This window comes from Ipomoea nil, unplaced genomic scaffold, assembly GCF_001879475.1.
Source record: "Ipomoea nil cultivar Tokyo-kokei standard unplaced genomic scaffold, Asagao_1.1 scaffold2845, whole genome shotgun sequence".
Classification (NCBI taxonomy): Eukaryota; Viridiplantae; Streptophyta; class Magnoliopsida; order Solanales; family Convolvulaceae; genus Ipomoea; species Ipomoea nil.
Genome location: NW_017619273.1, coordinates 8,202,960 through 8,216,412, shown reverse-complemented (window position 1 = coordinate 8,216,412; position 13,453 = coordinate 8,202,960). Strand labels below are relative to the sequence as shown.

The window sequence follows — 13,453 nt, the reverse complement described above, 5'->3', positions numbered from 1 at the left end:
CCAAATCCTTGCTCTCCATCTCCAAAATCCATTCTATATTCTGATTCAATTATAAACATTGCTGCTAATCTTATTATAAGTGTTCTTATTGTTTAATTATTTATTAATTGCTCTTACTGTTAAAATATATAATGAAGTGTCACGAATTAATTATATGCTTTGATTGTTATCTATTCATGAGATTATATAGGATGATAAACTATAATACAATTAAATTTATTCCTAAACAAGTTAACGAGCATGCTGAAGTTGTGACTTGTTTTATTTTATTTTATGTTTTAATGCTATTATATTTGTATTGTGGGATATACTTATGTAGTTATATATTAGTTTTGTATTATGTATATTTCTTAAATTATTTAGAAATACTTATTTATTTTTTTAAAAAGACTTAACATATAAGTTTTACCTCACCAAAAAATATATATATAAGTTTTAAATAGACTCAAAGCATAACTTATTTTTAACCCTTTTTAATGGCCTACATATTAAATAATCTTTTACAAAAATTTATGGTCAAGATGAGATCATTTACAAGCTTAGACTTAAATCTAACAAAAAGCCTATATACAAGCTCAGGCCTAATTTTCTGAAGCTCAGCTTGATTCGATCTATTTTCAACCCTAATACCAATCAATAACTTCCCAATATAAATGTATGTGTAGTAATAGAAAATAATTTATTTCATTTGGACCGGCTATACTATACACGTGCCTACTTATTAATTACTCCGTGATATAATAAAGCAACTTATATTTGTATACAAATACACTTTATCGTTTTCATTAGTCACCTCATATATAATGACTTCACATAGCATTTAGTTGAGGAAGGAATTAGGGGGGAAAAAATTTATAATTTAGTAAAAAATAAAATAAAATAAAATGGAGATAAAGTATGAATTCAAATGATGTTATTTAGTAGTGAGGAATTTGTTCTAAATATTTTATTAGTGACCATTAAACCATTAGACTTTTCAATAGCTTAACCTTTAATCATGTATTGATGTTGAGTATGTGAAAGGTTGTATGAAACCTTATATAATGGAGTGAAGGCTAATGAAATGACACACATATTGTTGTGCCCTACATTTGGTGTTCTTCTTCTTCTTCTCCTTTTTCTCTTCTTTACGTATACACGCATACATATATATGAACCTCCGGACGAGTTACCGTGCAAACATCACGTGAGAACTGAGCTAGTTGATAGGCCAAACTACAACACGTTATCAGCACGAGTCTCTATTGTAATCTCCGGTGAACGGTACTATTGGTTCATTTTTACTATGCACTTTTGTTTTTGAATCATATGCCATTGTTTATATATAAATATTATGTGTATATATGGCTATGAGTTTGGTTTGGAACCTTCAATTATTGTTTCTATGAAATGAGTGATAATTCTTCATATTTGTTAACAACTTTTGAGTGATGAACCCCTCATCAAGACATTGTTAAGAATTTGGGTAAATACATGAATTTGTAAATACATATTATTTTTATTTATTCTCTCAATTCATGTATATGAGTTAGGTTCTACATATGCCATGATGCTTTGAAATGGTAAATACATGTGGTTATATGTTAAATTGTATGTATGTACGTGCAAATGTAAATGTGTTCATCTGTATATATATATATATATATATATATATATATATATATATATATATATGGGTTAAATATACACATGTTTGATATTTACCAGGGAAACAATGATTCTTGCACTATTCTCCATTATTGGAATTTACTATATTCACTTAAAATGACTTCATGCCTTAGGAAAAGATAATATTTACTATATTGATCATGTAGATTGATTATGTATTATTCCCCATTTTTGGCATTTATGCTTCTTTTGACAAATATATATATAAACTGACTACGTGGAGAGATATGAATCTGTATGAGAACATGTGAAATATTCCCTTTTCACATTCTATTTGAAATTTGCTTACAAGACATGTTTTTCACATGAATATCAACTACTGTTTCTGTAAGTATAAGTTGCATCAAATGATGATCTTGTAGATCATGCCTTTCATTGAAAATGTAAATTTATTAAGCTCACTTATGAATGAAGCAATTATTTATCTTGAGCTCTTGATATTGAAATATATTCGGCATCTAAAGAATTGAGCCAAGTTTTTTGTTGCTAAGTCACAGAGCACCGATGCCTAGAAGGCACAAGCTCTCATTTTCATACGTCACCACTTGAACCACAACCTTAAAAAATGAGTATCTGATTGAAAAAGAACCCCTTGAATTAATGGAAGTCCCTGAAGGACTATTCCGACCAGAAGTCATCAAATGTTCTTCCTTAGACACATTTTGACTAGTTTAATCTCATGTTTAATTTTGAGATTATAATATAAGTGATTAATTATAATTCAGCTATGCACAAAATAGTCTCGCAAGTGAAACTCTAAACAAGAAGTTTCAGAGAAATATTTAATTGGAAAGACATTGCCAACTTTTCATGAGAGTAATTTGTACTCCAGCAGTAGTACAAGACACAAAATTATGAGAAGTATCCTAAGCTGATTTTAGCACTCCTTGTTGTTAAAAAACATAAATAGTTGTTGACGAAGAATCAAAATGCATGCCTGGTTGGGTTTGCAAAGGTGCCTGGAGCACATAATATTACCTAGTTGAGTAACGTTATAAGGGGATGTGGTCGAGATTATAACCAGTGTGGTATAAGTTTCGAGCTCAGAATAAGAAACAAAGTGATCAAGATATTCAAGGACGACCAAACTTATCGAGGCAAAATCTTAGCCAGAAGCAGATTTGCTAACAATGTGGGTGTGAAGGGCATTGATCCCTACGTGCCGCACACCAAAGCATTTGGTCATCGGAGAATGAACATCATCTTGATGATTCTAGCTAATTTGCCTGAAGCAAATATTGCGATAAATGATGATAATGAAATGATGAGGTATTGATGAAGAAATGATTGGTGTCATGATAATGTTTTTGAACAATGCATGAAAATATATTCATGGCCGAAAAAGTTAGTTCATGCCTGAAGCATGAAGTATCCGAGTAGTTAGCTCATGCTTGAAGCATCCAAGAAGTTAGCTTATGCTTGAAGCATTCGAGAAGTTAGTTTATGCCTGAAGCATCCGAAAAGTAAATTCATGACCGCAATATTCGAAAAGTTAAGTTATTTTTGGACGCAAATTATTTTGAGGGCAATGTGATTTTACTTTGCTGATTTTACTACTCGGATTAACTATCTGAAATGTACTATTCGGGAAGTTTACTTCTCAGAGTTACTTCTCTTAATTTGCATGCTTATTTACTCAATTTTGTTCTCATGCATGCAACATGACTCTCGTATGCAATTGACTGGTTGCCAATTCAAAATTAAATTATTATTTGTTCCATAAATTCTGTATCAATCCCGGAAGGATTGCTATTATCAACAAATTATGATAATCCTCTTTTGACCAAATTTATGATGTCAACATGACAAAATTCTCTCAGAATATGGCTTAGTGCAATTCTGTGATGTTTAAGGAGTGGTATACTCCTTTATAAAAATGATCTTTGACTTATTGTCATACATGATATGATTGATTTAATTCACTCCCTCATTTGCTTCGGGCAAACTAATATGAAATAATTTATTCCTTCGTTTGCTTCAGGCAAATTGATATGATATAATTCGCTTCTATCTTCCAAACCAATGAGTGAACTAATGTAAAGTTGAGGATAAGGATTTTTGGAAGATCTTGAAGATCTATTTTATTTGACAAGCTTCACAACTTCCCTATGATTGTTGTGTACCCTTATAATATCATTTGATATGTATGCTTTCATATCTGATTATATATTTTCTTGTTAGGAATATCAGTTTTATATGATATTGTGGTTATCACAATCTCACCTACTGCATATCATAATTATTCCCCCTAGAACCTAGTACGTGGTATAAAATTAAACATTTCCCATCTGCGTTTTATTCACAGTGTGCAGTCTTTTTCCTATATCACCACCATAGCGTACCTTTTGTGGGCATGTATATGTTGATTATAAACATCCGTCTGTTATTTAAATTCTTAGAGCCCATGATAAGGGATCAATATATAATTAGGTACGCTGATTGCACACTTTATGAAGATCATTTCACGGCATTAGGGGGAGATAAGATCTCAAATTTTATAGAATGCCGAGAAATTCTGTGGATGATTGATGAAAAAGATCTTCAATATTTAAATCCACGTACTAGGTAGACTGAACTAGAAGTTCAAAAGAAGTAAACTGAACTAGAAGTTCAGAAGATAATTAATCTGTCAATATATATATTGATAAAGAGTGACTAGGTCCTACATATTTTCCCCAACTTGGACCATATGTATCTACCAATGCTCCTTGACGCCAGAAGCGTGGAGACATGTTGGTATAATCCGCGGAAAGCTAAATCTAGTAGAAAATGGTGTCACTCTTGAAATCTCTTAAAGAAGTATGTCTTGAAGACATTCGTCCAGAAGGCGAAAACCCCAGTAAAATTTTAGGTGCACCCAAAATCATAATATTGGGGATGCGGAACGACCATATAAAAATATCTTTGGGAAATGTCTAGAGTCTGGTTGAATTAGAAATTGCCATTATTTTATATATATGGGAGAAATTTATGAAAAATGTTATAGTTGTCGACAACAGAATTGCCTTTACAAATTGTTATCGTTATATGAGAATCTGGATCCAGAGCATGGCACCAGTTGTGCCTTGGTATTTTTTTATGTATAATGGAGCAATTAAGGCATGTACAGCTCAGCTCGCTAAAATTGTATTCTCTTTATAACACGTACACCATTTAATGTTAACCCTGTAGGTTACAAATGGGTGTTTGTACGAAAGAGAAATACAAACAATACGGTGGTCTGATATAAAGCGAGACTGGTAGCTTAAGGGTTTTCGCAGAGACCCTGAATTAATTTTGATCAAATATTCTCTCCCACAACATATGGCATTACGTTCCGCAAATTAACATTATTGGCAGTGAATTATGAATTTAGATATGCAGTTGATGAACGTCATGACCGTAATTTACTGGTCATTAGACGCTAATATTTATTTGTAAATTCCCGATGGATTCAACACTTTTGGAATGTGGAAAGTGAAAATCGCAACGTGTATCATTAAAGTACAAAAGTCTTTGTAAGAATTGAATATCATTGACTGAGTGTTTTTCCTCCTGAAGAAGGAATGCACATTGAATGATTGAGTTGACTGTGTATTTTTCCTCCCGAAGAAGGAATATGCAAATATGTACCATTATGTGTTCGTTAAAGAATTGCTAATGGAGTTATTTGTTTATTATCATAGTCGATATTGATGGTTTAAATATCATTGAAACACATAGAGAGCTTGGTGATATCAGCTCATGCCGAAAGACGGAGTTTTGAAATAAAAGACTTGGAAACCCAAGTATTGTCTCGACCTGAAGATCGAGCTTCTCCTTGAAGAAGTTTTATACACCAATTAGCCTATTTGAAAAATGTCTTGAAGATGTTTTATATGGATAAGTATTATTTACTTATCACACTAACGGTTGTCCAATAACCTCTTAAAGTAGATAAAGGACAATTTAGACTCGAAGATGATAATGAGGATATTATGGGACTGGAAGTCCATTACTTGATATTTTTATTGGAGCACTATTATAGAACTAGAAGTTCTATAGTCGCATCAGGCCTGATATTGAATTTGCGATGAAATTGCTAGCAAAGTTTAGTGCTCCCTCTACAATGAAATATTGGAATTGTGTTTAACATATCTTCCAGCATTTTCGAGGTATAAAGATTTTGACATTTATGTGAGCAAACAATATGTGGTTTTGCTGGCTACTTGGGTGCTGGCTCTTTTATTTGATCCATATGATGCTAAGTCCCAAACTGGTTATGCTATGGTTTACCCTCCCAATGTCCCATATGAGGACAAATAAGATTGTGTTGCACGAGCAATTCAAGTAATAGGTTTCTTAAGGGGAACCTTACAAAACATATTGCACATAAGTCTTTCTACACACGTGAACTCCAGAAGAGTGGTAAAATTCTTGTTGAGAAAGTTTGTCCCAGTGAACAATCTGGTAGATATGCTCACTAAATTTCTTTCTACATCCATTTTTGAGTAATATGTTCATAAAATTGGGATGCGTGGGCTTAGAAAATTGTTATCTTCAGGGGGAGTGACAACCCCTAACTGCACTGGAATGGATAATCTAGAAGGCTTTTGAAATCCTGAAAATTATGCTCCGAAAGCATATGGTTGTACTCTTTTTCCCTTAGCTAAGTTTTTTTCCACAGGGTTTTCTTAGGCTAAGGTTTTTAATGAGGCAATCGATGATGGTGCACTTGAGTGGATAGTCCTGAAGGCCTTTGAAATCTTGAAGATTATGCCCGGAAGGCTTATGGTTGTACTCTTTTCCTTAGCTAAGTTTTTTCCCACTGGGTTTTCTTAGGCTAAGGTTTTTAATGAGGCAACCAGTGCAACACAGTGGTTTGACATACTTCGTGTACTCTTTTCCTCGTCTAGGTTTTTCCCACTGAGTTTTTCTAGCGAGGTTTTTAACGAGGCATGAGTATAGTTATTTAATGGCCAAGGGGGAGTGTTATAAATATTTTATTAGTGGCCATTAAACCATTAGACCTTTCAATAGATTAACCTTTAATCATGTATTGATGTTGAGTATGTGAAAGGTTGTATGAAACCTTATATAATGGAGTGAAGGCTAATGAAATGACATACATATTGTTGTGCCCTACATTTGGTGTTCTTCTTCTTCTTCTCCTTTTTCTCTTCTTTACGTATACACGCATACATATATATGAACCTCCGGGCGAGTTACCGTGCAAACATCACGTGAGAACTGAGCTAGTTGATAGGCCAAACTACAACAGAATTAAATTATTAAGAATATAATGTGAAGTGAAGAAGTGACATAAATACTAAAATGTCCTTTTGTAATAAGAATAATAACTAAGGGCAAAAAGGTTATTTTCATATCTTTTTCCTTTCCATCTTATATTGAATTACAATTCATAGGGGATACATAAGTCCAATCGGAGGAAATTGCAATTCTCTCTAACCAAACACTGTAATTTGAAATTTAAAAAATTATGTTGTAATTGCATTTCAATTACACCCAACCAAAACCCCATTAATTTAATTAAAATAAAATAAAATGAAAATCAATTTAATATAGAACAAAATGGAGCAAATTTATGGAACAACTTTTTATTTATGCACTTACATTCACAGTCGTACAACAGGAAATCCTCCCAATATATTTTGAAGTTCCAATAATATAATATATGATCGATGATGGTGATCCAAATATAATATTTCATTTCAAGAAATTAATAAATATACTAGTTGCCATGCATTCAAGATGGATCACTATGTTTATCATCATTATCATTATGGTTATCGTTATTATTATTGTTATTATCCCGTGCAGAGGAGAGAAGAGAAAAGCACACATCCACAAACGCAGAAACGATGAAATCATGGATCCTGTTGCTGTTAACCCTCAAGTACCAAGCCAGCAAATTCTCCAAACACTCCCAATCCAACTTATTATTCCCTTCATCATCATCATCTCCCTTCACCCCATAAACCTCCAACATCTCTTCCATGGAGCTCACCAGCTCCCTGTACGGATCCGCCGTCTCCATCGCCACCACCTCACACTCCTTGAACGGGAACCCCACCGCCGTCGCCAAAATCGAACACGACTCCTCTAGCTCGAACGAGAGCCTCCTTGACGCCAGCGCCTGGTTCACCTGCACCTCATGCATATGTGATTTAGCATATAATATATAAAATATTGTTGAATGGGGGAGGGCTGAAACACAAATTATGCCGTGGAAATGTGTTCACCATGCGCATGGTAAACATAGGGTAGATCCATAATTTTTATACTATAAATTCATAATTTTATTTTTTTTGAAAACGTAGATTTATAACTTTGTTTTTTATTTGTTGTTACAGAAATTATGAATCTACAGTACAGAAATTATGAATCTACATAACTTTGTTTTTCATTTGTTGTTACAAATATTATGAATCTACAGTATAGGAATTATGAATATACAGTATAAAAATTATAAATCTACAATACAGAAATTATGAATCTACAGTATAGAAATTATGAATCTATAATATAGATATAGAAATTATGAATCTACAGTATAGAAATTATGAATCTACAGTATAGATGTTATGAATCTACAGTACAGAAATTATGAATCTATAGCTTAGAAATAATGAATCTATCCCGTTATTCCGTTAACAACAAATGAAAACCAAAATTATGAATCTACATTTTCAAAAAAAATATATGAATCTACAGTATAAAAATTATAGATCTACCCCTGTATTCACCAAGCGCATGGTGAACATGTTTCCACAGCATAACTATTGGGGCTGAAAGGCCAAGTCTAAAACTATGAGATGGTCAGTTAGCCGGAGACTTAAAGAGTCAAGTCCAGTACCTGGACAGGGGCCTAAAAGGCTAAGTAGCTTGAGGCCTAAAAGGTCAAGTCCACTGGATAGGGGCCTGAAAGGCTAAGTTTGGTTGTTAGTCGAAGGCTTAAAGAGTCAAGTCCAGCATCTGGGCAAACACCTGAAGGGCTTTGTCCAGTACCAGGTGATCACTAAGTGTTGTTGGGTAAAGGCGAGGGCTAAGTCCAGCACTTGAAATTGCCTTTCAAAATGTGACATTGGCTGCTAGACAAGTATAATGAAATAAAGTTGTATCTTGAAATACTAATTATAGCTTTTAGCTTAGTTATAAGATGGAGCTTTATCCTAACAAATATAAACGTGTATGAGAGTTCTAGCAATGTTCGGGTTTACTACTCACCTGAATCTTCAGTGTCTCCTCTCCCTGGGCAAGAAGGGGAGAAGCCCATTCCGGGGATGCAGCCAAACGGTGATGAGTGTTGTGTGGAGCTTGGATTAGCCTGTTCTTGTGCAGAGAAAAAAAGGGTTTGGGGATTAGCCATTTCCACAGTAACTGTGAGTGGTTGTTGTTTCTGCTGGAGAATAATGAGAGAGGATTCCAGGCCCTCTTGGTATTCGAGGCTTTCCAGCTGCCCTTGCCCATCAAGCTAGCTCTGCAGGGTGGAGAGCTTTTTGTCTTTTGTTTAACTATATTTATAATACATGTAAAGAATTTTTGGTGCAGCTTTGATTTAGTGATGGTTTAATGCCTTAATGGGAGATTTTATGATATTAGCTTCACACCTTCAATGCATGAACTAATTAACGTGGCTGGTTTAATGGAAATGATGATGAACAGTGCATAATTTCTATATATGGCGTTGGTCTATTATTGTACAGTTGATACTTTTACCAGGAAAGATTCACATGCGTGTTTAAATTATTATATGAATTTTTTATATAATATTATAACAAATGACACTTTTAGGCTTTGGGGTGTAAACTTGTAACTAATGTATATATTTAACTCATTCAATTACTTGAAATATATATAGATTTAATCCCTCAAGTTATTATTAAAGTTATGGATTCCATCATTCAAGGATCAAAATCAAAACTGCCACCAATATATCACTTAATAAAGTGATTAATTCTACCACTTTTCAGATTGAAAGACTGAATCTATATATACAACGGTCACAATTGTGATACTAAAAGTGACATTTTTCTTAATATTATTATATGAATAATTTTGAATGAATAACGAGGAATCCCCACAACAACTATCCGAAGGTATGCACTAGGTAAACCTCGCCTTGTGAGTTGTGACTCTAGCCGATAAAGAACCAAAAGAGATAAATCAGCCTAGGTTACTAATAGCTGACTAACAAATTATATTGTGAACCAAATAATGAACCCAGGCCACAAGTGAAAATGAATCCTCAATATACTAAAAATGTACCTTATGTCAGTGGTACATAGTATAGTTAGGGGTGAGCGCCGGTTTGGTTCGGGTGACACCCAAATTTTATTTCGGATATTCGAAAATTTTGGGTGTTTTTTTTTTTTTTTTTTTTTTAAACCCGATATTCAAACCAAATTTAATTCGGATATATTCGATTCGAGTGAAACTATTTCGGGTTAGTTTGAATATACCCAAAATTTTATTTGTATCAATATTGAGTTTTTTAACGATTTTATTATTTTTGTATTTATATCGATCCATATACTATCAAACTAAAAATAAGACAAAATACTAATTACTAATTAAGAGACTTTTGAGAATTAATATATTATTAATTATGAAATACATTTAAAATTAAATATATAATTTATATTATTATATTTATAATAAATTTTTTGTTAGTTCGGGTATGGATAAACTTTTAACGCTCGATATCTGAACCAAATTTATATTTGAATATACCAAATTTTAAAATATCCAAACCAATAACTAATCAGATTCACTCGAAATTTAAAATTCAGTTTGAATTTCAGGTAGTAGTTCAGATAATCCAAATTATGCCCACCCCTAAATATAGTGATTGGTCAACCATATAACCAACTTGGTTAATGGTTATATAAATAATTTTTCTCTCTTAATTATTGTATGGCTGTTTTATATCAGCATTTATTAGATTAACTAAATAGGGAAGTTGCTAAAACAAAATCACATTTGGTCCCTTAACTATTGTATATGTATCAAATTTGGTCCTTAACTATTAATATTTTCAAAGAGTTAATTCTCAAAATGGTCCCCTGACTATAGCATTTTCTCAAATTGGTTCCTTGACTTTTAATTGTACCCAAAGTGGTTCTACAACTATTGAATTTTAAGCCAAAATGGTCATTCGTTAGTTTTGGTGTTAAGTGAGTGTTAAAATGAAGGGTAAAATTGGTAATTCATGTTTTGCTGTCAAATTTAAAGCAATATGTGACTCTTTTCAATAACTTGCGAGCATATTTCTTCAAATTAGGTTTTTGCTCTCCTAAATTTACAATCAAAATGTGAGGTTTTTTTTTTTTTTTTTTTTTTTATAATTAATTTTATGATTTAATGTTTAGAAGTTATGTTTTAAATTTTACATCCATAACTTCATAACTATAAATCCAGAATTGCATAACTACACCATACATAATTACACATCCATAACTTCATAACTATAAATCCAGAATTACATAACTACACATCCATAATTTCATAACTAAAAATCCAGAATAAATGAACTAAAAATCTAGAATGAATGAACAACATAATGCTGTTGCTGGGAATCGAAACTGAATTTTTTTTTTTAAGTGGACACACATTTTTAATCAAAATGACGTCGTTTTTGCATCCGTGTGCACCATGGATGCACAACATAATTTGCCATAGAACATATACTACTCTTTGGGTTAATATAGAACAAATACTATTTTGTGAAGAATTAGTATTTCAAAAAAAAAAAAAAAAAAAAAAGCCTCGTCTTGTAAATATAGCATTGTCACATTAAGAAATCAACTTTTGTTTTTGAAGATTAAAAAATCAACTTTTCGAAAATGCACAGTAATTTTTTTTTTTTAAACCATAAAATTAAAGTTGTTAACTAATTTGTATATGAATTAATGAATGATCCAATACGAATTGTATGTAGTGATATGATTTATGACCTGACAACAAGGATATTGGTGAGATTATAATTAGTACATTAATTAGTGTGAATCCAGCCTCACATACTTAATGAATATTGTATTAGTTGTGAATTTGTGATGAATATTTACTTGCTCTGTGAAAATAATAAATATTGTTTGAAAAAAAAAATTATATTAATATTACATTGTTCAGATTATTTAAATTAAATTTCCATCTAAATAATGTGGATATTAAAGTTGATGATCTAATAATATCAAAATATTTAATATCGATTTAATTTTAACAAATTTTTAATTTTTAATTCAACTCAAACATTTTATACATAGAGGCGAGTTCAGGTGCGGCGACCCCTTCCCGTACGGTCGTGCGACGATTTTCAGAATACACCAATAGTTAAGCAAGATATACACCATCAACGTTAGGAAATCCACCACAAAAAATATATACAAATTAGGTACGCATCACTAACAACACACTATTAGGTATGACTAAAAGCACCACACAATGTTCAGAAATACACCATTAGTGGTAGAGAGGAATATGGTGTATTTTTTTTTGGATGTGTTGTGTATTTTTTAGTGTATTTTTGTATTTCATTGTGGTGTGTTTCCCTTACACTGTTGGTGCCTTTCATTAACACTGTTGGTGTATTCTAAAAACCGCCACACCGCCACACCGCCACACCGCCACACAGGAAGGCCTCGCCGCATTTGAACTTTTTCCTATATATAGGTGCAAAGATAACTTCTCGTACGGTTTTGCGGTTAACACAAAAAGACGCACCTTAAGCATTAAAATGGCGCATCTTAAATACACAAACCACGCACCTTAAGCACACAAACAAAACACCTTAAAAGCACAAACCACGTACCTAAAGTTTTAAAATGACGCACCTTAAGTTTTAACAACTGACGCACCTTAAACATACAAATCACGCACCTTAAGAAGGAAAACAACGCACCTTAAGAAGGAAAATCACGCACCTAAAGCTTTAGGCCAATGTACCTTAAGTTTCAACAACTGACTCACCTTAAGTACAAAAACCACGCACCTTAAGAAAGAAAATCACACACCTTAAATTTGACCTAGATGCAAAAAGACCAAATTGTCTTTTTTTAAACATTGTTAATCTTGAACGTTGATTTAGGCAAGATCAATGGCTCAGATTTAACCGCACAACTGCACGAGACACACCCAACCACACGAATATATATATATATATATATATATATATATATATATATATATATATATATATATATATATATATATATATATATATATATAGGGAAGGATTCAGGTGCGGGTATAGCTTCCCGTGCGGTTGTGCGGTTAAACCTGAGCAATTGATCAAATTTAGATCAACGGCTCAAATCAATGAAAATTAAAAAAAAAAAAACGCGTGCCTGGAACAAAGAAGTATAAGCTAAGATGCACCTTTAAGTGTTAGATCTGAATCACAAACTCACGCACTTTAAGTACAAAACCCACACACATTAAGCACAACCTCACGCACATTAAGCACAAAACCCACGCACTTTAAATATTAACTCACAGATTTTAAGTTTCAACAACTAACATTAAGTACAAAACTCACGCACATTAAGTACAAAACCCACGCACATTAATCACAAACATCACGCACATTAAGCACAAAACTCACGCACTTTAAGTATTCACTCACAGACTTTAAGTTTTAACAACTATTCACGTTAAGCACATCCCCACGCACATTAAGCACAGACCTCACGCACATTAAGCACAAAACACACGCACAGTCGCACATTAAGCACAAAACTCACGCACATTAATCACAGATCCGCTCACCTTAATTTTGACCTAGATGCAAAAATTACAAAATTGCCAC

General features: G+C 32.7%; 1 protein-coding gene across 1 annotated transcript; it reads right to left on the bottom strand.

Annotated features, from left to right (window-relative positions):
• Nucleotides 1-7,293: 7,293 nt before the first annotated feature.
• On the bottom strand, nucleotides 7,294-9,211 carry LOC109160024 (transcription repressor OFP15-like). The gene is made up of 2 exons (XM_019308132.1): nucleotides 8,875-9,211; nucleotides 7,294-7,792 (listed from the first exon to the last, which is right to left on the bottom strand). Exons 1-2 carry the CDS (start codon nucleotides 9,115-9,117, stop codon nucleotides 7,394-7,396), a joined length of 642 nt encoding a protein of 213 aa, XP_019163677.1. The 5' UTR covers nucleotides 9,118-9,211; the 3' UTR covers nucleotides 7,294-7,393.
• Between the last annotated feature and the right edge of the window lie 4,242 nt (nucleotides 9,212-13,453).